General features: G+C 43.3%; 2 protein-coding genes and 1 long non-coding RNA gene across 3 annotated transcripts in view; 2 read left to right on the top strand and 1 right to left on the bottom strand.

Moving 5' to 3' along the window:
* Positions 1 to 240: 240 nt before the first annotated feature.
* Positions 241 to 2,898, bottom strand: BRI3BP (BRI3 binding protein). The gene is made up of 3 exons (XM_032198932.1): positions 2,668 to 2,898; positions 1,724 to 1,826; positions 241 to 1,071 (listed from the first exon to the last, which is right to left on the bottom strand). Exons 1-3 carry the CDS (start codon positions 2,863 to 2,865, stop codon positions 653 to 655), a joined length of 720 nt encoding a protein of 239 aa, XP_032054823.1. The 5' UTR covers positions 2,866 to 2,898; the 3' UTR covers positions 241 to 652.
* Positions 2,899 to 8,513: 5,615 nt separating this feature from the next.
* Positions 8,514 to 9,152, top strand: LOC116496240. The gene is made up of 2 exons (XR_004253997.1): positions 8,514 to 8,569; positions 8,866 to 9,152. It is a non-coding gene; the product is annotated as an uncharacterized LOC116496240 (long non-coding RNA).
* Positions 9,153 to 9,808: 656 nt separating this feature from the next.
* Positions 9,809 to 25,583, top strand: part of AACS (acetoacetyl-CoA synthetase) — a 46,225-nt gene continuing 30,450 nt past the window's right edge. Inside the window, exons 1-4 of the mRNA XM_032199183.1 lie at positions 9,809 to 10,038; positions 13,408 to 13,511; positions 17,817 to 17,937; positions 20,560 to 20,673. Coding sequence (XP_032055074.1) covers positions 9,921 to 10,038; positions 13,408 to 13,511; positions 17,817 to 17,937; positions 20,560 to 20,673 — 457 coding nt within the window. The 5' untranslated portion in view covers positions 9,809 to 9,920. The remainder of the gene's footprint in view (positions 10,039 to 13,407; positions 13,512 to 17,816; positions 17,938 to 20,559; positions 20,674 to 25,583) is intronic.

The raw sequence follows: 25,583 nt of genomic DNA, 5'->3' as shown, positions 1-25,583 counted from the left end.
TCTCAATTCCTCATATGGGACTGGCATTTCAGGACTTCAAATTTATGAGATCATCCTCCCTCATTCCGCACCTCCTATTAAGAATCTATAGTGTGAATTTTTTGGCCTGGATACCAGAAAATTTATTCATCAGCTATTCTACGAAAGGCAACTTTGAGTCAATTAAATAAGCTAACTACAAAAGGAGAACATTTATGATTCTTTAAAAAAAAAAAAAAAAAAAAAAAAAAAAAAGTGGACCCACAGCAGTTATTTCTCAATACAAGTGTTTGGTAGCTTGAGATTTTTTTTTTTTCTTTTTAACTTCTTAATGTCAAATTTGCATACGTTGAGCTCAATTTCAGTATTTGAAAGACTACTCAATTTGCTTTATAAAAAATTTATAAAAGATGTTTTTAAATGCTTGTAAAAGTAAGCGTTTATCTACTGATAAAATTCTAGTACTGGATAAAACTCTGAATATACAGCTTAATTTTTCTTCCTACAAGTATAATGGCTGAGTGTATAATCTAGATAAATTAGTCTTACACATGATGAAAAGTTATAACTTTGCACACTTTTTACCATGTGATGCTTTGTTGCTTTGTAACTTCAAATGAGACAGTGCTTAGGAATTTTCTAGAGCTGGTGTACAGTGGTCTGTAGGGTTGGTTCATTGGTCACTGCCTCTGTCCAGGTTTTCAATCACCCTAGAGAGACGTATATTCAGAAGTCTGATCTGACTGTCCAGGTGGTCCATCTTCTCCTCAAGGCTGCTGTTGCTGTTTCTTCTCCAGTAAAATCCCACAGGCCCCGTCATGAAGTAGACTGCTACAACAAAGCAGAGAGGCAGGACTGCGTGTTCTGGGTCACCTTCATACTTCTGCAGGATGTACACGCATGAGAGGGTGAAAAGGGCAACCCTCGCAATCCAGAAAAAGCGACCAAACAGCATGTGCAGGAGATAGAAGAAGAATCCAAGGAAGAGAGATAAAAACCAGTAGGCAAGTAAAATGGCACCAATCAGCAGAAGAGCACGGGTTGGGTTGTTGGCAATTGCTGCTGGGCTGAAATAATGAGTCAAGTTGGAGGCTGAAAAACAAAGGAAAATTTACAGAATATTAACGAGGGCACTCAAAAGTGAGAATGGCAAAAAAGCAAGTACAGCTTCCAAAGTCACATCGTGGGGCCCTGATTGTGATTTTCCAAAATAAGGGGTAGAGCTAGTTCATCCATTTCCGGATGGATCATCCTCAAAGGACTGGCCCAGCTCTAATGATGTGATTGAATTCCTTTGAAGTAGAGGCACTGAAGATTGTTTAAGGACAAACCGCCGTCAGGCATAAGGTCCAAGTTCGCATTAAAGATAAAGAACCCGCTTTGTAAAATTTATATTCTAAAGGCTCTCAATTGCATCTTTCCTTCTTCTAGTCCTTCTTCATTTTTTTTTATTTTTTTTTTTTTTTGTGTATGGTTCCTAGCCAATGGAATCCTTTTAATGCTGATAACAAGAAATCAGCCATGACCTGTAACGTGTTTTACAGACATCCAGTAGATACATACGCCAAAACAGAGTGGTTGGTTTTACACCTCTTGTTTGAGGTTACTAACAGCAAAGTCAAAGCCACGTAAAACAGATAGAGATAATACTGGTGGATGTTCAATAAAATGTAATTATTTTCCCACTCATGTAAGCAGTGATACATGCCCATATCTTTCACGGGTTAACAAGCATTACACTTACCATCAATTCCAAGAACATCTAACAAATCAGTCCATATTCTCCAGAATGTGTCCATTAATATATCCACCCCATTCACAAACCTCTCTGTCAACCTTGAGAAAAACTGAGAAATAAAAATGAAAATTAAAAAAAATCCTCAATTCCTTAAACACACTTGCAACTTACTAGTCATGAGTAGAATTATAATTCATTAAACAGAAGTTGCAGAATATTTTCAAGTCCGCAAGGCAAAAGATATAACTGTATTTTTTTTAAGTCTGCAGATCATAAACTTACGAGGTTAATTTAGGTATTTTGGTATGTAAACCTATATGTTAATAGGATTTTTGAATAGCTTTTGTTAGCTTTACTGTTGTGCTGAAGTTGAAAGAAAACACTTAGTACAAGGAATGGACAGGGGTGAAGGGAATCAGTTTCATCGGGCAGCTGGAAGATGCCGGTCATCACACCAAGGTGCCTCGAGTGGATTCCTGGGTGCATCCAGCAGCATCTCCTCCTCCTCCTCCTCCTCTTCTTCCTGGCCAGCGGACGGATTCCTGTGCCTGCGTACCAACCTCACCCCTTGCAAGCCCCTACGGGAGCTGTGCTGCTGCACGCTGGCCGCATTCAGCCGGAGGGAGGCAGCGGGCTGACCCGGCCTCCCCATCCCTAAATTAGAGGTCTCTTCATCCCCTCTATTCCACCGTTTGCTCCACGCCGAGCCTCCCCCTGCCCTTTCTCCTTCTCGCAGTGAGGCTCCGGCCGCAGCGGGGGCTCGGAAAGGGGCCGAGGCCGAGGCCCAGCTCCTGGCTCCGGCGGGAGGCGGCCTCCACCTCTGTCCCTGAAACCTCCGGGCCGGCGGAGGCCACGAAGGGAAGGGCGACGAGAAGTGAGGCAGCGGAGGAGAGGAGGGGGAGATGCGAGGAGTCTGCGTGGAGGTGGAGGGGAAGCGCCCGCAGCCTCACCTTCTGCAGGGCCCGCACGTTGTCCTCCCCGAAGAGGCCGCTGACTCCCTGGTAGAGGCCGCTGGCGGCGCGGCGGAGGCTATTCTGCTTCTCTGAGCCCCGGCTGCGGGCTGCCCGGGCTCCGGGTCCCGCCGTGCCCCCCAGCAGAAGCAGCAGCAGCAGCAGCAGGGCGAGGAGCAGCAGCCTTCCCGCCGCCATGGCCACCCGAGCCTCGCCGCGATCGTGGCGCCCTCCACCGGCCTCCCCCAGAACCCCGCCTTTTTTTTTTTTTTCTTTTTTTTTTTCTTTTTTTTGGGTGGGGAGATGCGGAGAAGGGGGAGGCGGTGCACGAAAGGGCACTGCATCCCGCCTTCCCTGTATCCCCTTCCCCCCCCAAAAAAAAAAAAATCCCTTAAGCAATTAACCCCCAGAAATCCCTATCGTAATCTTTTTATCCATCTCCTCTTGCAGCCTCCAAGCAAGGGAGGCCATCCTGCCCCGCCATCCTGCTTACCCCAGGACATAATCACAATGCCCCATATGTTGGCTTTGAGAAGGGTCTGGCTCTGCTTCTGGAGGCAGATAAAGTCTGGCCTTGCCTCCTCCAGGAGCCCTGTGCTGCAGCGCCCTGACCAGCTTGGTGCCGTCCCTTGCACTGGGTGCAGTGCCTCGATATCCTCCCTGTACCATGCAGCCGTGCTGCTCCAGCTGTGGTCTCACAAGTGCCAAACCAAGGGGCAGGATCCCTTCCCATGACCTTCTGGCTGTGCTCTTGCTAAAGCAGCCCAGAATGCTGTTGGCCTCACTGCAAGGGCACGTTGCTGACTCATGATCAACGTCTTAGCCCACCCAGTCCTCTCCTCCCAAAGATCCTATCTGTCTGGGCTCTTGGGACTTGTCACAATCTCCAGAGTACAGTGAGCTGCCTTTCCAATTTGGATATCACTCTCCAAGGACACTCCCATGTGCAGTCCCCAAAAAACAAAGGGAATATTATAGGCCTAATGCCAAAAAAATGACATCTTGTCTTTTCAATACTTTTAACTTCAGATCAGGGGGTTCTGGATGACTCTTGTGTCCTTCACTCTCGAGACACTTTTACTCAGATGTAATGCTGAAAGCACTTAAATGCGTGACTCCCTCTTCTGTCAGGTTTTATGATGATCCTCCTTGAGTAACCAGACCAACAAAAGACCAGCTGGCAAGTATAGATTAGACAACGTTATCTGCTCCTTTCGGGTAGTGAAACCAGGATGTTAGCAGAGTGAAGTATCCCCTTGAGTTACAAAAGTATTTTGTTGGCTTTGTGGCACATTTTGATTCATTGTTAATTGACAGGAGCCAGACTTAGACAAGATAGGAACAAAATGATAGCAATAAAAAAATAAATAATAATAATAAAAAAGATCTTTAGTGTTATATATGGAGTGGTAATTTGTGTTGAGAAAATGGTTGATATTAATACAGAAGGGGGAGATTTAGGAATGTGGCCATGGGGGTTGGAAAACCCCGTGATTGAGGTAACATTAGACTCTTAACAACGAGGCCATCAGGAATATAAAAGAGTTTAGAGGGAACAAAGAAGGGTGGTTCAGGAGACTCCATGCAGTCTGGGGTTTCTTGTTCTCCAGCTGGTTCTCTTGTTCTCCAGCTGTTAAGGCATGGATGTTTCTGTGTGTTTGCTGTTGTTGTTACATTCAAAGTTGTTTGACTAATGAAAAGTTGTTTTGAAAAGAACTGCTGTGGAGAGAAGGGTATAAGAGGGGAGCCTACCCTCAAGATAAAGAAAAGGCAACATGAAGTTACATCAATAAAGAAGCAGGAAAAAGAAGTGAAGAGGAACAGGCTGGCAGAATGGAGACCAGGACGGGAGCAGGCACATTGATTGCCTAACAAAGACAGGTTCGGCCAAACTCAGCAAACCTCTCAGAGAAGCTCGTACAGAAAGTCGCTGGAAATAGGTGCATTGGAGCTGGAGAGAAGGTTGAGCTGAGAGAAGCGGACCTGTGCACACAACTGCCTCTCGCTGGTAAACAGTTGTGCATTATGGGGAATCATATGTCCTTAGGAACAAAGACTGTCCTGGTAACCTTACAGCTTATTCTCCTTATTAACAACTGGACAGTTTATGAGCCTGAAATATGGGACCAAACTGAGGTCAAGGTGTGTGACTCTGCAACTAAAAACGACAAGGTTGCAGTGGGATTGCTCAGCACCTGGCGAGCAATCTCTAAGGCCTTAAAGAGCCGTGTGGGACCACAGTCAGAAACGTGTGGTTTGCCAGACAGTGAGGGAGCTGCAGGCTCCTTTACTGATCCAACTGCTATGCCATCAGCCCCTCTGCTGCTACAGCCATCGAAGGCTTTTGCTGTTATGCCCCCTTCTGACCTGGACTTGCCTTTTGACCCAGGCCTCTTGGCCTTCACAAGGAGATGGACATGTTTTTCTTCAGTCTGGGAAGAACGGGATACATAAGGCCCAAAGAATGGAAAATGGAGACTGTTAAGTTATGGAACTTAAAGGACTGTTTGTTACCTATCCTGATTGTATGTATGTATAGGCGTACTCGGGTTATTATGTAAAGCAATGTTCTGTATACATGTATTTAGAATGTTTGATGTTCGTGTGTGCATGTTGGTGGAGCGTAGACTCCCCGCACATCCAGCACTGTTTACTTGCCTTTTATACCTTTTATAGCTTTTATACCTTTTAGAAATATTTGTTTTATAAATATTACAAAATTCAGATTGACTTGAGACCTCATTTATAACATTTAGGGTTGAAATGTAGATTCTGCAGCAAGCTGGGGCAGAAAATGTTTGCTAAATTGACCAACAGTAAATTGAAGGCATGGGGGAATCCTGACACTGCGATGCTCCACAGGGCAGATCTCTGCTGCCCCCTGCCCCTTCCTGGGGAGTTGCCACAGAGTTAGGGTACACCCTGTGGCTCTTCCAGTTGCTGGGTTAACTCCATGTACATGTATCTCTCCTTGATACTGCACCCAGTGTCCTTGGTGCTTCAACCTCATAGCTGAGCCTAAGTGTGATTACCAAGCAGTTGCGAAGACATCTAGAATATAGATTTCTTGATTATTGCCTTTATCCTGCTTTTAGTCTGGCCAAAACACTTATTTTCACATTTAGTAGAATGCCCTGGACCTTTTAACATTTATTTATAATTGTCCCTGAAAGGGTTGGCTCAGATCCAGGAAGGTACTTAGGCTCTTAATTGATTTCGGTAGGATATAGATTCTTTATATATTTATAAAGGGTACTTTCATTCTCTTTTAAGATAGTCCCCAAATTGCAGATCTGTTAACACTCGTGTATATTCTGACATCTATCTCCTACTCTTCCAAAATGAGTAGGTAACTGATGACAGGTATTTGTGAGGTTCTTACAAGGTCTCTGGTTATCTGCCCTCAGTGTCATGCTCTGCCTTGACTCGTAGCACAAGATGTCCACTTCGGGGGTGTTTCTTGCATGTAAAGAACCTTGTGTTACACAACCACACCTGTAACGTAATGTTGTTTTTGGTGCCAGTTATAATTCTTCTATTTGCTTCCAGTTGGCATGGCCTTCTCTGGATCCTCTTGCGCTATTTTTGGTCCAACAAGTTTTGTTTCTGAGAATCTGGGACAGTTCCTATTTGTCTGCATGAGTTTTCATTGTGGGTTCCCCCTCATAACCACTTCCGAAAAGCTTTTGTTGTTTCTTTCCATCCACTCTTCACAGAGGCATGGAGGTCTATTTTAGTGGTTACCTTTGGAAGCCTGTGCTCATGGTTGTCCTTCATAGAAGGTCAGGATAATTTTGGAGTCTTCCCTGGTATGTAATTGATTTCCTGACCCGTCTCAATGAGCCTATTTCAGATAAATTCACCTCACCATATCCACAGCTCTTATGAAATTATGCAGTATTTCACCTTTCTCTTGTTTAAATAAATGAAATCAGGTCTGCTCAAAGAATACATTGCATCATGAAATGAAATATTGATCTCATTTTTCTTTAACCACATTGAACTTTTTATTAGGACAACTGTGAGGCTTCTAGAAAGATCCTCTCCTGAGGGTCTCACTACACAAAAGAATCATGAAAATACTTCCGTGTTTTCCTGATCTGGAGATTGTGTAAATTGTCTTCTTCAGATATAGAGATTTGACAACATTCTGAAATGGTTTGGGAATAAATTGAGATGTCAAAGTTTTGTCACATCATAGAGTTTTCTCTTTTTAAGAAATAAATTGTTATAGCCTTTAAGAAATACAAGTGGTGTTGTGGTGAACAAATCCTTAACCTCAATGACCTTTACTTTTCCATCTTTACTTCATCTCAAAGCCTCAATTTGCCATAACTGATCACTTTATGACCTCTTGTCTTCTTGGGCCTTTTTTATTAATGCTTTGATGTTATCTCTGTGAGTCTTTTCTTGATTTTTTTTTTCTTTTTTAATTATTATTATTCTGTCCTCTCTGCAAATACTTTTGATTTTGATTCTGGTTACTTGTACTTCTGACACCATTCGGAGGCTGCAGAGATCAAGGATGCCAAGTGAACCAGAAGTTTCTCACTCTTCTACAGACGTATTAACAAGCTGGTAGCTGTTCTGAATAAGGGGGTTTGTAAAACTTTCTGACATCTTCAGATTTCCTAATGCAGGTGTGGGCTCATCCTGAGAACACAGGATAGTTTGCCATGAGGTATTATTACAAAACTGTTAACACACAGTGATTTTATCACTTGCTTTAATTTCATAGATTGACTGCAGTTTAGTTACCTTAGAGACCACAAATGAGGTAGTACTGTCATCATCATCACTGCTAATCATTTCTGAAATGTCTTTTGAATTCCTTAATCTGAATGTCCTTAATCTAGCATAGAGCAGAAAATGGGATTTAATTTATAACCTATTATTACTATTATTAGATATAAAGTGAAGATTTAAAAGATTTGAAAATGGTGAATTCCAGTTAATCTTATTCAGGCTACTTTCCCCTAGCTACTCTAATCTTGTCTCCAAGCTATTTTTAGTAGTCACTGCTTTCCTCCTAATGCCCATCTTCTTGTGAAAGGCTTGTTTCATTTTCCTTCCCTTTTCTTCCCATTTTTCTAGTCACTCTTGAAAGAAGAAAAACCAAGTTGGATAAGGAAAAGGTGGACTGGTGGCAAGGAACATAGGGGCACAAATGATTCTACATAAAGACAGAGCAGTAAAACTGCTGTTCATGAAGCAAGAGGGCTGCTGAGCTTTCCTAAAATGCAAATTTTATCACAAAATTCCCAGTGTGCCTATGTCTCCTTGACCGGAAATTGGGTCAGTCTGTTTTAAAATACATCTTTTCCATCTCAGGGAGGGGTATTTTGGGGTCCCTTCTAAAGTGATTTAGCTCCACGTTTTCTTTTTAGATGCACAGGTTACTTTGGGTGGGGAAAGCCGCTGTTTTGCTGTCACTTGTTGAGCTTAAAACGAGTAAAATCGGTACCCCCAAGTGCGTGCCTGGCTCTTCTCAGCACTGAGGGAAACCACGCAGGTACACCCGCCCACACACTCGCCCGCCGAACAGAGGCTGAGAGCTCCCCTCCGATTTGGCGCACCTCCTTCTGATCCGGCACCTCATTGGCCATCCGAGAAGAGGGCTTGTCAAACGCCTGCGCCGATTGGCTACCCCTAGTGTCAGCTCTTCGGCGCACAGCTTAGCCGTGAGGAGAGCGGGCTCTGGGCTGATGTGGGGCCAGGCGCGCGGCAGCCAATCACCGCCGATGGCGTCGCACCGCGCGGGATCCGTCCGCAGCGCGGAGCCGCCTGAGGGGCGTTGGCAGGCGGGAGAGGGCGGTGGGGGGTGGGCGGTTGGCGGGCTACGCTCTGAGCTGCCCGTCAGCGCCTCTGCCTCGGCCGTGAGTGGGTTGGCCAGGTGTTCGGGGTAGGTGTGACTCCCAGAGAGCCCTGGAGGGCAGGGGGGCAAAAACCCAGAAGGGCGTTGAGGGGTCTTGAGGGGTCTCTGGGGGGTGCTGAGGAGTGCTGAGGGCGCTTCTGGTGGCCCTGGACTTCTGGCCGTAGGCTGCAGAAGGAAGTGCCCCCCCAGCCACAGGGCTATCCCAGGCCCCACGCATGTCAGTTGGCACTTCTGTGGCCCCACAGGTGCTTCTGCAACTATACAGGCAAAAAAATTTAAAGTTTTTTTTTTTTTTTTTTTTTTTTTTTTTTTTTTTCCCACAGGCATGCTCACGGATGGAGCAGGCTGTTTTCAGCACCTCAGGTCTTGGCTCTCCAGATCCAGTTGAAACAGGGACGTATCCAGGGCCTGGGCACTGCAATGAGCAGCCCAAGAGCCTCACTGGCTACAAGTCTTGCGCTGCTGGTGGCCTTGCTGAGTGCTGCCGGGGCTGAGGGGCACAGCAGTAGGCACCATGTCCTGATCCCACCTGCAGCCTCTCCAGGCCCAGCAGGGAGTTAAGAAATGCGCTTCATGGGAGGTTCTTCTCGAGGAAAATAAAGATTGGGAAGAGTGGTCAAATCATGTTGCTATGGCTCTCAAATTTAATTAATTTAAAACTTAATAAAGTAGTAGCACAAAAACCTAAGTGATGTTTACAGCAAGTGCAGTTCCATCTACTATGTGTATCATACCTTTGTATTGACAGCATACGTCCATACAATTTACCATCAATTTCATATTTCTCAAGGCTTTTAAGAATCACAAAGGAAATTGTGACCTTGAAAGATGGTTACATAAAGAGCATGTATATGCTCCGTGATTTCCACGGTAGGTATTGCACTGCCCCGCTACTTGGCCGTAGTGGGCTGTTTCAACACATGACCGCCAACAAGAGCAGGGCCCGAGGTTTGACAGAAACCCGGCTCCAGTGCCAGGTGCTGTGGGAGGGAGCATTGTGAAACCCCAGGGAAACGGAGGCTGTGGAGAAACATGCTTCTTGCTTCACTATTGGGTCAAAGACCCTTTTCAGGAAGGATTTCTCCAACGCTCTGTTGGAGAAATCATAATGAGAATTAAAAAACAGCGGGCGAGGTGTCCATGACCCCCGGGGGCCGCCCGCCCCTCCCCTCAGCGGGCGGGGCGCTGCCCGCACTCCTTTCTCTCCGCGGAAGGTTACGAGGAAGGGCGGTACTACGCCCACCTAAAGGCCGCGGCGGGGGCCGGGGGCACACAGTGTGGTTGGGGCCGGCGTTGGGTGTGGGTGGGTGAGCGTGGCCCTGTGGAAGGTGGACTCGGTTGCTCGGCTGTCCTTCTGCGCTCACTCTCAGCCGCCGCCATGTCGTGGGAGACCGAGATCATGGAGTCGCAGGTGATGTGGGAGCCCGACACCAAGCGCAACACGCACATGGACCGGTTCCGCGCCGCCGTGGCCAGCAGCTGCGGGCTCCGCCTGGGTGAGCGGCGGGCGGGCGGCTGGGTGGGCAGCCCCTGGCCGGGATCCGCTTCCCCGGAATCCCCCCGGGTCGGAGGGAGCGCCCCGAGCGGCCCAGGCTGCGGGCGCGATGCTCTGCGGTGCCCCGCGACGAGACCTCGGGCGCCGCATCCCGGAGGTGGGAGCTGATAAAGAAGGCAAACAGCCTTATCTGCTGCTGGCCGGCGGCCCGACAGGAGCTGTCAGCACCTGCGGTGTGAGCACCTGTGCTCGGAGAGGGCCTCGTGGGGCTCCCCCAAGAGCGGCCGTGTGGGGTGAGCGAGGGTTTGGGGGCTGCGCTCACCGTGAGTCTTCACGTGGAGCTTTGAGAGCTGAAGTGTGAGAGCTCACCGCTGGTTGTGGAGGGGGTGTCTTGATTTGACTCCCGTGAACATCCTGGGGAGCGGAGCACGGTGAGGTGATGGGAGTGGAGGTTTCCTTCTGCGTGTCTGTTCGAGCTCTTTGACTTAAAGCTCTGCTTCATGCTCTTCCAGCAATAACTGTGGATAGGCGTTTGGTCCTCTGGCTTAAGTTAGTAATCTGACGGCTTTGAATTTAGCCCTGCTTTGAGTAGGGGGGTTAGGCTCACAGGGGGGTCTCCCAGCCTGAATTGCTCGGTGCTCTTCAGTTTCAGTGATCACAGGCAGGAGCTGCGTATCAGGAGGTGCTGGTTTTGTGGGCTCACACAGAAGCACGATCGTGTTGGGGTCAAGCTCTCCAGTTCTCACAAGCTTGCTTTATGCTGCCTGTTCTACCTGAGCACTTGCTCACCAAGCTGCTTGGGGAGCCTTTAGGTAATCATCTATCTGCTGGGGGATGAGCATGGAGGAAGCAGTTGTGGCAAGTGGCCTGACTTTGTGTGTGTCTGGTATTAATGTCTGTGACATAAGCAGAGATGTTCTGGAGTAGTGGCAATGTGTCTGGTGCTGCGGCAGTTCATGTCTGAAAAGCCATTTCTTGAGTTGCACTGTCACAACAGGTAGTCAGATGATGATCCAATGCAGGTTCAGATAAGCTGCATGCACTTAAAGCTGAAACAACTAGGATTCTTTCCTTCACTCTATTTTGATGTGGCTATCAATTCAAAATGGATTCGTGTGCGTATAAGAACTTCTGTCAACTTCCATTAGATCTGAGCTGATGTTTGCTGGTCTGTGTGCTATTCAGCAGCTAAGAATGGGTTCTTTATGTAACACTAAGATGTGGACTTTGGAGAGCTAAGGGCAATATAACCCTTTCAACAGCATGGCTTCATCCAAGCCTGAAAATGTAGCAACGAGATGCAGTGCTTGATTACTGAATAACAGGTCTGTGCCCTGAAGGACTTGGATGCTGAAGCTCTCTTGGGGACAGAATGTATAGATGACATAGAACAAGCTGTTCATGTAAGAAACCACATCAGAGGTGGCTGTAGCTTGTAGCACTTAAAGTTTGGAGCATGCTTTATAATTTCCTTTTGAAGGAGAAGATGAGACATTAGTTTCTTTTGGCAAAGTTTGTCCCCAGCTCATGTGCGATGCATAGAATAATGAAGAGTAACTTGGGTGGAGTGTTTAAAAAAAAAAAAAACAACAACAACAAAAAACAAACAGGATGTAAGGAGGCTGAGATGGAGGCAATAAGTATGTAAAAACTGAGTTCTGGAGAAGTTTTTGCTTCCATGTCAAGTCTGAACTGCAATGTCAATTTCTGGGGAGAAATCTGACATTGATGGAAAAAAATGAGTGGAATAAGGTGTAGAAGGGACAGACTGGGTAGGGGAACAGCAGTAGTGACTGAGTGTCAATAATGGCACAGGGATGGTCTGAATGTTTAAAAAAAAAAAAAAAGCTGGAAGTGTGCTTGTGGGAAGGAGACAAAGATGACTTTTTGTCAAGCAGTTGGGTGTATAACAGGATGACAAAGCCCAAGATATAGTTGGAGAAAATGATGCTTTCAGCTAAACCGGCTGAAGTCAAATAAAACCATTGGAAGAGCAGGGAACTGTTACTACTGCTACTACTGTCACCGGTGGCAGATACTTGTAGTTAATTTGGCAGTTGGCACAACTTCAGGCAGCATGGACATGACATTTGCAAGCCATTTAAGATGGTAATGAGGAATCTGCCTTAGTTATTTATACCTTTCAGCACCTGCAGTGCTTCACAGACAGAATTTCAGTGTTTTGGATACTGATTCTGAATCTCAGCTTGAATTGTGTTTTTTTTTTGGGGGGGGTATGCATTCTTCAGGTTACTTCATCTGTCTGTCATGTAAAACTTAAACTACTTGTTGCACTGCTTTTAATGCACTTCATGGTTATAACATGTAGCTAGTAAACATCTTGTTTTGTCTCACATGAGATATGTTACTTTAGTATGAAGGATTAGATCTCTCAGACCCCTTATTTGTTGAGGAATACTGCTTTCTTGCTTTGTAATAGTGCTGTTAGTGTATCTAATCTGACACCTGTGGTCTCTTCTGGATGAGAACCGTGCAGCAAACATTGCTTGCTGGGGAGACCAGTTTCTCCTGCTGTATGGAGCCACCACATTGATGTCAGGACACGGAACAGAGGTGTCAGTGAGCAGGACTCTGTCCTACTGCCCTCACTGAAGGCAGTAGATATAGCACTGAGCTCTTAGGAAAATTTCCTGCCTCTTTGGTGGCAAGTGGCTTGTGAAGCAGTTGGGTGAAATGGTGCCATCTGTTCAAAGTGTCCAAGCAGACTTCCTGTTGATGCTGTAGTCACTTGCCTTGAGCACTGCATTGGGCTTTGTAGCAAGGATCTGGTAGCAAGGGGGCTGTGGGGGTGCCTCTGAGCAGAGCCCAGCAGCTGCCCCACGCCAGGCGCGGGCTCCAAAGGGACCCAACGCTGTGCAGAGCCAAGCTGTGAGTGATGCTGGGGAGAGCATGGGGAGGGGAGCAGCCCCAGTTCCCTGCTCCCATGAGCTCCTCGGTGGGAGGAGGTAGAGGAGGATGGATGCAGGGGGGAAGGTGGTTTTAGTTTGCTTTTAGCTTCTTGTTGCTCTCATCTGTTATCAGCAATATATCACATTAATTTACCTATGTTGAATCTGTTTTGCCTGTGGCGGTAACTAGTGGTGATCTCCCTGTTCCTATCTTGACACTTGAGCCCTTTTCCATTGTATTTTTTCATCTTGCTCTTTTGAGGAGGGGGAGTGAGAAAGGTGGTTGTAGTGGAGGTTAGCTGCCTATCAGAGTGAAGCTACCACAAATGGAAGTGACTAACCCCATCTTACCTTACTAATTTTTAGCCACAATTTTTCTTGGTCCAGGGCATCTCTAACTGTAGTTTGTCTATGTTCCTGTAATTCTCTGCATAACACTAACAGATATCTATTACTTTTAGCCAACTACAATGATTTATACCAATGGTCGGTGGAATCCTTCTCAGACTTCTGGGCGGAATTCTGGAAGTACAGTAACATCGTGTGTTCTCGCCTGTACGATGAGGTGAGTTGCTGTTACTGTAACCCATCAAGTATAACACAAAAGGGTGGTTAGCTCATCTTACAGTTCATCTTATGAACTGTTGCTTGAACTTACTGAATGAACGCTTTTGCTGGAAATACGAAAAATCCATTGAGTGTGTAGCCCTGAACTTCCTTGTGCAGTGGAATGTCTTGTTGCTGATAAATTTTACTACAGTGAAATCCTGAATTTTAATAAAACTTCACAACAATTCCCACACAACTTTACTGTAGTTTCCTTGTTCATGTGCCTTCAAATACCATAGAAGTCCTGGCTGATTGAGGAGTCTACCACTATACTGCCTTCAGCTTTAGGATTATGCTGATAGCATATCAGCATAATGCTGATATGCACCCAAGCTCACGCATGTATTCCCTGAGTCAGCTTACCTGTAACACACCTGTACCCCACCAGTTTTGCGAAACTGGTTCTGCAGTCAGATGTTGGCTTGAAATATCTCTGAGGGAATAGTAGTGGTTGAACAGTCACAGATGGAATACCAGACCTTGCCACAGTCTTGCTGTGAGACAAAAGTGACTTCCTCCTGCAAATGGAAGATGAAGCTGGAATCCTGGTACAGTCCTTGCATAGGATATCAACAGCCTGCAGTTCATCTGAGGAAGGCAAAAGGATTTACTCATCTCTTCAAAAGCTTGATGCAGAAGAACCTCCCTGGACTTGGTAGAGAAGGGACTGGACTTGGTTCTTAAGCCCTGGAGGCTATCTGTTCTGAAAACGTGGAGTGCTAGCAGTTCTACAGAGGAAACTGGTAAGATTCTTTGCCTCTTCCTGTCATGCAAGCTTTTGTCCTGCATGATGTGATAGACTAGGTAGTTCTTCTCAGAACTGCATGTTCAGGTGTCTTCATGTAATCTGGTCCTTAGAGTGAATTTGGCAAGAATCTAAAAATTAGTAGTGTTTGAAGTGTAGCCTAAAGATGGTAAGCATTCTCCTAGTCCTTTTAGTGACTTTTCTGTAAACAGTAGTTCAAAATCTAGCCAGGCTGCATTTGAGATGCTTTCTTGCCCCATCTTCCTTCAATCCATATTCTGTGCTGTTAGCAAGGCTATTTTTTTCTTCTACAGATTTGGACGTGACTGTAAATTATCCAGAGCAAGCAGTAGCTCGGAGGAACTATTTTTCTGCCTTTGTACTGAGCAAACTAAACAGTAATGCTTATTCGCTTGCCTTACAGGATTGGCATTTCTGGAAGTCTGGCCCTCCAGACACCACCAATGGCTGACAAACTGGAATGGAAAGTGGAACAGATGGTAGTAGCTGAAAAGTGAATGTTTCCTAAGGATGAGAAGCAAGAAGACTGATGCCCAGTAATGCTTTAACTAGATTATTTGTGGAATTGCACACACAGTGGCCTGGAAGATCATAAGAAGGGCCTTGCTGTGGTGTGGAATCTTGAAACAGGGAGAGGCGAAGTCGTCATAGACCGGCACTACAGACAAATGCACTTGGCTCAATGTACATGGAACTTAGTGAATGTCTGTGCATTTCCTTCATTATGAGCATAGAAGACTCTGCTTCAAGGCTCAAAGCTAGAGTCAGACCTTGAAGCGACTTGCTGTTAATCCTGGCTATTGATCCATTTCTGGTGGATATCAGAAGGAAATGCTGGTCACAGTAACTGAGCTGTCCTGTGGTAGCAAAAAGCTGAGAAGTGTAATTAGTTGTACTACTTGATCCCTGCTGCTCAGTGGAAGTTAGCATTTTTCTTTGAGGAGAATAAAGGTTTTTTATGAATCAAAATTGATTCTTCTTAGCAGGTGAAACATTTTCTACTTTCACAAGTCATTCTTGGAATAACAGTAAAACTTTGTATATGTAATACAGGCAGCCAGTGTCTTATTTAAACTTGGTAAAGGTGTTAATTTCCATGTCACCTTTGAAAACAAAGGTACTTGTACCAAACAAAGCCATCCTGGCATGACAGCACTAGCACTATGTCAAGTTGCAAGTAGCTGTTGATTTTAAGTGAGAAATAGTCTAAACTTGCATGTTTTTATCCCTGTGAGAAGCACTTGCCAGCTATCATTCCTGTGGAGGGGCTGTGGTGAGCATTCTAATCATATCTGCTCTGAAGCTTTCATGAGATATGCTGTTTTGCTCTTCAGATCATACAGAGCATGGCATGTACCACAGTAGAAGGCAAGGATTGTTTTTTGTGGTGATGTTCAACTTTATTCTCAGAGGTGTAGCCTATGTTTAGGGTAAACATAATCTATGGTATGATAAAGTACAGTAATAGCCCAACAAGCAAACCACTTCTGGGAGGGAGAATGCAGTAGAGGCGTTGGCAGAGGATATTGCTAATACAGTATTTGCTCTGGAGGTCAGGGAAGTAGTCCCTGAATAGCTGCTGCGAAGAGCAGTTGTGGAGCAGCACCTGGTGTCAGGTATCAGCTGTGTTCCTGTGCTGCTGTGAGTAGGAGTAAAACCTTACTCATTAAATGCAAACAGTAGTTGACAATACTGCAGAATGCAATCCTTCCCTTTCCACAGACTCACTGAGCATTTATGCTGGGACTGTATGAAGTCTGAATGAAAGGCTTGTTGCAGAGTTTTAGGGGTTTTATACCCTTGCTAGAACTAGGAATGATCTTCTGCAGAGGAGACAGTTTGTTACTTGCTGATAACCCCTAAGGGAACCATCAGGTTGTTCATGTAACAGTATCACTACAACAGAGACTGGGTTTAACTAGGATTTGTAGGCATTATTTCAGTGGGAAATAACAGCAAATCTAGCACCCTGTGCTGGTGGAGCTCTTAGGAGGGCTGTTGAGCTTCAGGAAAACTAATGTGTTAGACCTCTTCTTGGAAACTCTGCTTGAAGTAAGGCAGTCAGTACTGAGTCAGTTTTAAGAGTGCCTTGTAACTATTACACTAATACATGTTGGTATGTAAAAAATATTTCTGTAGTGCGAGTTGGTAAATTTTAGATATCAGAACTCAGCTCTAGCTAATTGCTAAAAGCAAAGAAATCCCCTTAGGCTTCCCTTCTTAGAAAATTCAATTGAAATGATGATGTAGTGTATTGAGCTTTAACTTTGAAAAACTGACTTTAAGATGGCCTCCAATAATACATATACCACATACTTCAATGCACAATTTTTTTTTTTTGGGGGGGGGGGGGAGGAGGGGGAGGCGGTGTTGATGGTAGAGTGGGAAGTACTGAGTTTTATCTGGCTTTCAGAATAACCTTGTACTTGACCTGGAAGAATGCTGTTTCTATAATGCCTGTGCAGTTTGTGTGAGAAAACCTGAGGGCATGAATAGAAGCTTTCAAACATACAATTTGTGAAATAATTTTGCAATGTAAAGATCATAAAATGCATGCATACGCTGCTGGGCAGTATAAATTCTAAATAGTGGGACACTTGGGAAGGGGTTTGAAGACCTTTGTGGATAATGCTTAACCAATCACTGTTACTACAGGTATGTTCTTAACTGTGACTTAATGGATAATTTGAAATTTGAGACTTAGTTATTTCAAGATGGGGGAGTTGTTTCACCTGAATATGTTTTGGGGCCTTCTGTGTATCACATTTTTTGTGTGCCTTTTTCCTAAATGGGAAATTACTTTTAACATGGGGTTACTGGGTTGCGGGACCATCTTATTAGAAAATGGCAAATGAGGTATGGTAGAAATGTGTACTCTATTTGTAGAGACTAGTAGAGCTTTTGTGCTCTGAATGAAGCTGTGTGGTATTGAAATGCTTATTGCAACTTTATCTTACATGTAAATATATATATAGAGAATTAGAATAAAAAGCTCTAACTTCTTCAGCTATATTTGACTATACAGTCCACGTATCTAGACTTGGATCAGTTACCACTGTCAATGTTGCTAATGTTGGGCTCTGTACCAAGTAACTCGTGCTGGGGGAGACAGGGCACTCAGTATTCTTACGCTTTGGCTTCTATAAGAGGGAGGCTGCAGCGTGCTGTAGCTCAGTCACTGCTCTGTGGGGTCTCCACACAGGACCCCAGTGTGCCCTGTGGTGTGCACATCTTGCTATAGATGTAGTATTTTGGCTTGCTTGTGTATTTAAGGCTGGTGTGAAGGTAGAGCTGTCAGTGAGGAACTCTTCCAGCCTTGTTCTAACAATGTCTTTGCTTGACAAATCAGTCGTATTTCTAGGCCTGTATTAATAGATCTGGTGTCTGCTTGCTATCTGCAAACTGGGAGGAATTGTCCTTGCTTGGAATTAATTAGCATATATCTGTAGAAATGATACTAGCTTTTTGCATCAATGTATTATGTTTTTTCTTCAGGTGGTTGATACGTCCAAAAGCATTGCAGATGTCCCAGAATGGTTTAAAGGTAGCCGTCTGAACTATGCAGAAAATCTTCTGAAGCACAAAGACAATGACAAGATTGCACTGTATGCAGCAAGTGAGTAAGAATTCACGGCTTTCTTTTTTTTTTTTTTATAGTTCATAGGTGCTGGCCTTTAAAACAACATGTGTTTTTATAAACCTTGAAATAAACTGGCCTGGGTGAGGAGAAAAGAAAATAAAGGTATCATCTCTGCAGAATGAGTGATACAGCTCCTCAAAAAAAAGAAAAAAAGAAAAAAAAAAAAAAAACCAGGAAAATAAGGTCCAGGAACGTAGATAGTTCTGAAAAGTCCTTGGCAAAGCAAATGAAATTTTCTTCTGAGAATGTGCTTAACTGTCTTAAGGTAGTAAAGATGATGCTGTGTTTAACATCACTCAGTATTTGAGCTATTATTTTGTGTTTGTCATAAACACTTGCCTAACGTGCCTTTGGGAGGATTTTGGCACTGCTTGATACAGTCCTTCCCACCCTCTTCCTATGCCTTTTATCTTAAAAATACTAAGGAGTACATGTGACACAGGTAGGAATTCCCTGTAGTTGTGACAGTGCAGGGAGGAAGGAAAGGACAGTTACTTGCACGGGAGAGCTGGAATTTCACTTTTCTGGAGCTCTGAAGTTCAGTCTTACTTGGTTTTGTTGTTATTCTGGAGAAGGTGTAAGTCACTAAAATCCAGGTGTCCTCATAATGAAGACTGTAATTCTTAAGACCCTTCCATAAATCTGCTAACTTTGGTAACTTAAAACATATATATATACGTATATTCTAATATGTTAGATGGGATTAGCCTCTGTGCGGGTTTATCTGAGCATTGCCCTACAGACTTGTATTTTGAGCTTCCCTTTTGCTGGGCCTAATCCTTGTAATAGTGACCAAGAGGTGATTCTTTGTAATAGCTTAACAATAAACAAAACAGCCTCATAGCTTATTAGCAGAACAAGCTATACAAAAACATGGATGGATTGAGCGGGTATTAAGTTTTAGCTTCTGAGGTATGGAGATCAGTTGTTGAATTACATGTGTATTCCTGTTGTTCTGACTGTTTTTAACAGCTACATAAGACAGCAGAGCTGTATTCTGTATTTTAGCACTGAAAGAAAAACTTATCAGTTGTTTTACTATTTAGAGATATTGAAAGAAACCTCTCTGATCATATATATATATATATATATATATATATACACAGAACAACTCCAAATCAGAGAGAATAGGAAAATCTATGACCTGATTTTGATGTAATAAGAACTTTCTGCTGAAGTCAGATAGAAATGAGGCTTCTAACATGAAGCTGGCTTCGAAGTGATGAGTTTTCAAATTTTGATGTCATTAGAAAAGCTTCTTAAGTATTACTTAATTGGAAAAACCTCAACGTAGTTGTTTAAATACATCTTGTGCAATAGCTGAAAACCAAATACTGATCAGTAACTCAGCTCTAAGGGTATGTAGCTGTAATGGGATTGACTTCTGTTAATGTTAAGTGTGTAATTTGAGGAAAAGTGGAGTTAAATACTTGCAGTTCAAATTATTGAAGGAAATATTAGCAACTTAGTTAATTTTTTGGTTTGATAAGTGATCACATTGTCTCTTGGAGATCTTGTTTCCTGTTAGGAAGTTATGGGTTGTACTGGATGATACCAAAAATAGATAATACCAAACAGAGAAATTCAGCTGATACAGGTGTATACTATGTCAGTGCCTGAGGAGCGAACACACTTCTTTCTCTGCAGGGAACAGGCCTATACCTGCGTCTCTTTTCATGACCTTCTGCTGTATTTAATCTTCTTAGGCTCTCTTAAGTCAGAGTATTTTTCATTAACCAATCACTGCTAGATCAGAGTGGTGTTTAGAGAACCTGTGTCAGGTTCCTGAAATCACTAGGGGTGATTCTGTGGGAGCTCTGTGGGTGTAATAGGGCATGGGAATGGAAGCATAACTTTGCTAAACAATTTCATTTAGTTCAGTCTCTTGTTTGCGACTCCTTTCTCCTGGGGTCTTTAATCACAAAGTGAGATCAGAGTCCTGCGTTCCCCTAGAGCAACAGGAAAGAGAATTTATAGACCTGCCCTGCTCAGCTTATGAAGTACATGTTTTATTGACTTCTGTACTGCTTCCCATCAACACCTGCTGTCTTGCTTCATGTAGATCTAAATTTACATGGGTGGACATATAATGGTAAAAATACTGTTCCCTGATTAATGAAAATAATGACTGGAGCTGTTCTTCAAAGACCTGCTGTACCAGGGCATGCAGTGCATTTTTGTGGCTACATTCTTCTCATGTTTTCATGAGAAATACTGGATACTGGAAATAGGATGGGCCCAATGATTTGCGTGGTTTTGCAGTCAAGTTGAAGAAGTACAGAGCCTCTAAGATGACAAACTTTGTCTTCCATAACATTTGTTCTGTTCATTTTGTTTCATGAATGATTTATTAACATCTTATGTAACATCTGACATTCAGCACAAAAATGAAAATACCCTGCAGATCTCTGAGGTGCATGGAGTCCAGTTCAGTTTATTTGGTCTGTGTTTGCCAGCATACCACAAATTTTTTAAAAATAAAAAAATAAAAAATACTGAAAGTCATAAGTTTTCCTTCCAGAATTAGCTACTTGTACTGACTCTAGGTTGCAGTGTAGAATTTCTGATTGGTTGTTTTAAAAAATCTTGTTTTCTCAGAGGAAGGGAAAGAAGAAATCTTGAAAGTTACTTTTGAAGAACTGAGACAATCCGTAGCTTTGTATGCTGCAGCCATGAGGAAGATGGGAGTAAAAGTGGGAGACAGAGTTGTGGGTAAGTTTGGTGTTTTTTTTTTTTAAAGGAGAGGAGGTAAAATTTTCTTAAAATATACAAATGAGTAGAGTTATAAAAATGTATTTATGAAATACTGCTTCACTGAAACATTCTGAAGAAAAGGCTCTTATCCCTTTTTGGGTTTGTGTGAAGTATGCTTCTAGGGGGAAGGAACCTGGAGTAGCCTGCCTGTTCTCAAGCACTGCAGAGGGACATTAAAAAAACAAACAAACAAAAAAAAAACTTAATTTGTGAAGCTCTAAGTGCTCCATGGAAGCAGAAGTGATGGAGACTTTACATCTAGTTGATCTTTGACTCACAAGGTTGGGTAGGTTCACATTGTGGCAATCTTGGAAATTATGGTCCCAGGCTGTTTGTTCTGGTGCCAGCTGGTGATTACTGTCCCTACAGCTCCAGGTAATGTGCAGCACTGTGAACTGCATTTCTTGAGGACTAGACACTGCCTTCTGCCACCAGTGCTTTTGGGAGTAGTGGCTTCCAGCAGAACGGTGGCAGTGAACAGCTGAAGTGCGATAACTTATGTCGTTCCAGTGCTAGGCTTAGCAGTTAGAGCTGTATTATCCTTTCAGTAGTAACTCAGTATTTTTTGGAGTAATTGAAGGGTCTTTGTCCTGTCATAAGACTGTTGTGCAGGCTTTTCCAAATAAACAGTTTTTTGTCTTACAAACAGTTTGTACAGTATGCAGTCCGGGCACAGACAGGAGTTACTCAAGTTGGCTTCAGTCCATTCATCCTGAATTGCTGCTTATGATCTTGCAGTTGATCTGTTCCGTATCTGTGCTTCTCATACTCTGTAACATATTCTCTGTAATTTTGTCAGTGTGGTGCAAGTCCAAACTGCAGTATCCTTGAAGTTCCCTGACGCCTACCTGGTAGTTGTGCTGATGTGCTCATCCATCTTACTACTGGAACCACATGTTCCTTGAGCAATAATTGGCAGTTATCCTGGGTCTGTGTAAATTTTTATATGGTGCAAACCCGAAGTGATGAAACTGCTTGGTTTGTTTTTCTGCAAGTTACAAACCAGAACTTGAGCCAATGCCTTCAAAGTCAGAAGGGTATGCATTATTATCTTTTACTGCACATGTAAATATGACCCGCAAATGGGGATGTAAAATATACTCAAGAGATCTCATACTACATGTATGTGGTATGAGTGTTCTGCTGAACTGGTAACTGCAGAATTTAATTATCATAACTAGGGGCTTGCCTTTTCTACACAGAATTAGAATCAAATCGTTAATGTAGTATGAACCATCTAGCCAAGTCAGGAAGGTTTGCCTGAATGAAGAGTAAATTGATGCTTTAATTGTTTCATTTTCAATTGTAACGCTATCACATTCATACTGATAACTTCTTGAGGAGCAACAGCCTCTGTCTGAAACCAAAATAATGAATAGGATGACTTATGCTCCACAAGGTTTGGGTATTTAGAACTTAAATGTGTGGTGTTGCTTACTGTGTCCTCTGCTGTGTACATCAAATGATAAGTGGGTTGCATTTTTTTTAAATTTGCCCCAACAATGTTGGCAAAACAGTATCTAATCATTCGTAGAACTAGAAACCTGGACATCATGAAACCAGTCAGTCATGTTTTTGTTGACCACTTTTAATGTTTTCTGTAAACACAGTCTGTCTTCATGGAGCACTGAATGTGTTAATGTGTTCCTTTTTTTTGTGACTTTTGCAAAGAAGTTACTCAGGATGTGTAAAAAAGAATACTTTATGTTGCAGACTGCTTATGGAGCTTTAATACACTACTCTGTATTGTTTTGTAAATGTATATAAGTTTAAAAAAGTTACGAGAGTTCTCAAAACAGTTGTTCTGTGCATGTTGCTGGTTATGCTAACACAACAGATTAAGTCTCATGTGTAAGTGACAAGAAGCAGGCTATGTACCAGTTTCAATTACTATAACATGGTGATATACTCGGAAAGTAGTGGAGCAATGCAGGAAAGTAACTACTGGTTTTGTCGGAGATCTTTATCTCTGGAAGATAGTACAGTGGGGCTACTGGATAGTGGGGCTACTGGATAGTGGGGCTACTGGATAGTGGGGCTACTGGATAGTGGGGCTACTGGATAGTGGGGCTACTGGATAGTGGGGCTACTGGATAGTGGGGCTACTGGATAGTGGGGCTACTGGATAGTGGGGCTACTGGATAGTGGGGCTACTGGATAGTGGGGCTACTGGATAGTGGGGCTACTGGATAGTGGGGCTACTGGATAGTGGGGCTACTGGATAGTGGGGCTACTGGATAGTGGGGCTACTGGATAGTGGGGCTACTGGATAGTGGGGCTACTGGATAGTGGGGCTACTGGATAGTGGGGCTACTGGATAGTGGGGCTACTGGATAGTGGGGCTACTGGATAGTGGGGCTACTGGATAGTGGGGCTACTGGATAGTGGGGCTACTGGATAGTGGGGCTACTGGATAGTGGGGCTGATATTAATGTTTAAGTATGATCCGATGCATGCCCATTAAATGGGAACATTCATTCTGGGTTAAGGTTAAAGAGTTTTATCTTCATTAGATTGTGTTTGCAAATTAAAGTTCTGTTCACAACCTGATTAACTGCTAGAACTCTTATCAAAACCAGTTAGAAATGCTACATTTAGAAAAGAAGGCAAAAATAATGGTGGTGTTATTTTGTGCTCATTTGGTGAGTAGTTCTTAGAGTATAATATAGAGGAGAAGTGTTCTCTGTAGCTGGAGAAGAGAACATGCTATTGAAATGTAGTCAGTGATAACCGTACTAATAATGTCGTCATAACTTTAATAGCTCCTTTTAGTTAATGAGCATTTTTGCTTAGCACAACCGGAGGCTGGCTGATTCTTGAATCTTGTTTGTTTTGGCAGCTGGCTCACCTCTAAATTAAAACTAAATTAACAGACTACCTGCAGGAGGTAGCAATCCAAATTTCTGTTGACAAATCATCATTAATGTCAGTGCTTCCTTACACATAAAGGTCAGAATTTAACTGCACTTCAGCATCCTGTTCTCACAGGAGAAAATGTGTGTGTGACTCCAGTGGGAACCCTTACGTTCAATGATTTTATGAGCAGGCACAGTCTCTGGCTATCCAGTGACATTTCTGTTGTTAAAACAAACAACAAGCAGCAAACAGATTGAGGGGAAAAAAAAATAAAAAATTTTAATTTTATATGAACCATGGGCAATTCTTGTATTTTTTTATTTTTTTTAGCTTGCTCTGCCCTCTTAACTCTGACTGGTGAGAGACCCTCCTTGTAATCCCCAGTCCGATCAACCTGTACCAGCTCCCAACACTTGATCTGTTGCACAGTTCCCCTTCCCCTCCCCTGGTGCCCAACACTTCTGACCTTGACAGATTGCATTGCCTTGGGCAGCAGCCCATACCTAGGGAGAGCTTCCCATCTGAAAGAAATCAGGAGATCTTGTATTTTGTATAGCAATCCAGCTATGTACACACAGACATTTAAGTTGGGTCTCAACTTCTTTCATAGATCTCTCTCCTATGCCAGAGGATATTGGCAGTCCTTGGAAGAACTGAAGTGTGACATCACAGTGGGAGGTTGAAACTGCTGACTGTTCTCCAAATCCCAGATTGACATGGGGGAGAGATGTTAAGTGTTGGGTGGGAAAGCTTGAATCATACACCTGCTTGTGGTACCAAAGATGAGGCTTTCCAAAGCTTGCCAAAATCTATTGGGACCTAATTTGTTCCAAAGCTCTTAGCAGATGGCAGAAGGAAGGGTGATTCTTCACATAGCTTATAGCAGTGTAATGTGGGGCATGCTTTTACTTCTGAAAAGTCTTCTTTTAAATAGAAGGGAGATATTTTTACTCTTTTTGTTTTAGTTGTGTAATACCTAGTCAGCCTGCCAGGTTCTGATGCCCTTTGTTGCCACTTTTGCTTAAAATCACTTAAAATCTGGAGTTGTTAGAGTTATAAACAAGAGCATTGGCACTGTGTTTTCTTGTGAATTTCTGTTCTTTAACGCCTCTAAGTTTAACTGTACTTAACATATCCCCTAGTTTGTTCAATACAGTTTGTGGTTATATCATACCAGTAATAGTATGTTAAAGTTGGAGGTGGGTGAATGTGGGTGGACAAGCAGCAATGTCAGCACTTTTTTCAGCTTGATTTCTTCCTAATTTTCCATTTCCATTACTAAGGAGATAGCATTTAATAGTAAACATAACTGAAGCAGATGTGTAGTGAAACATCTCTTCTAAAGACATCTAATGCTGTCAGTTATGCTTGAACAGTTGAAGAGACAGATACAATATGTAATCCAAGCTACAGAAGCCCAAATGTGAAGGGCTTGTGGTCTCCCCATAGCCATCTATTTGGCCAATAACAATGACTACAGCAAGAATAAAGTAAAGCTGGGAGTACCTGTGGTTTTAGTCTCCAGGTATGTTGCTTCTGTCATCCTATAACCAGCTTTTACAGCCATTCAATTACAAGTCAGCTGTGAAACAAACTAATCTTCTCCATGTGTTCACACACAAACTCCCAAACAAAATGTCAATGAGTTACATTGTTTAAAGCTGGTATTTTATCTATAGTAACTGCATTAGCCCTGCTTGCTTATGTGGGTTTTAAAGCTAGTTTTGTAAGAAGATTAGCATGTTACTAATAGATAGTGTCAGGCCACAGCAATGCTGTGTAGGGTGGCCATTTTAAAATCGTCCCAGTATGAAATCTTGCATTAACATCAGAAAGGGAAACTTGAAAGTCTGGTCTTTGAATTGTTTCTTAAGTTTGAGAGCTAGATGAATAGTATGAACCATGGAGAAGGTATTTCAGATACAGGTTCATACTTCCATTTGTCTGGATGCATTCTGTCAAGGGTTGAGCTAAATCTTCAATGCAGGGTCAAAGTTTTCTTCATTCAGATA

The sequence above is a fragment of the Aythya fuligula genome, chromosome 17 (assembly GCF_009819795.1).
Source record: "Aythya fuligula isolate bAytFul2 chromosome 17, bAytFul2.pri, whole genome shotgun sequence".
NCBI lineage: Eukaryota > Metazoa > Chordata > Aves > Anseriformes > Anatidae > Aythya > Aythya fuligula.
This window is presented reverse-complemented; position numbering and strand designations above follow the sequence as displayed.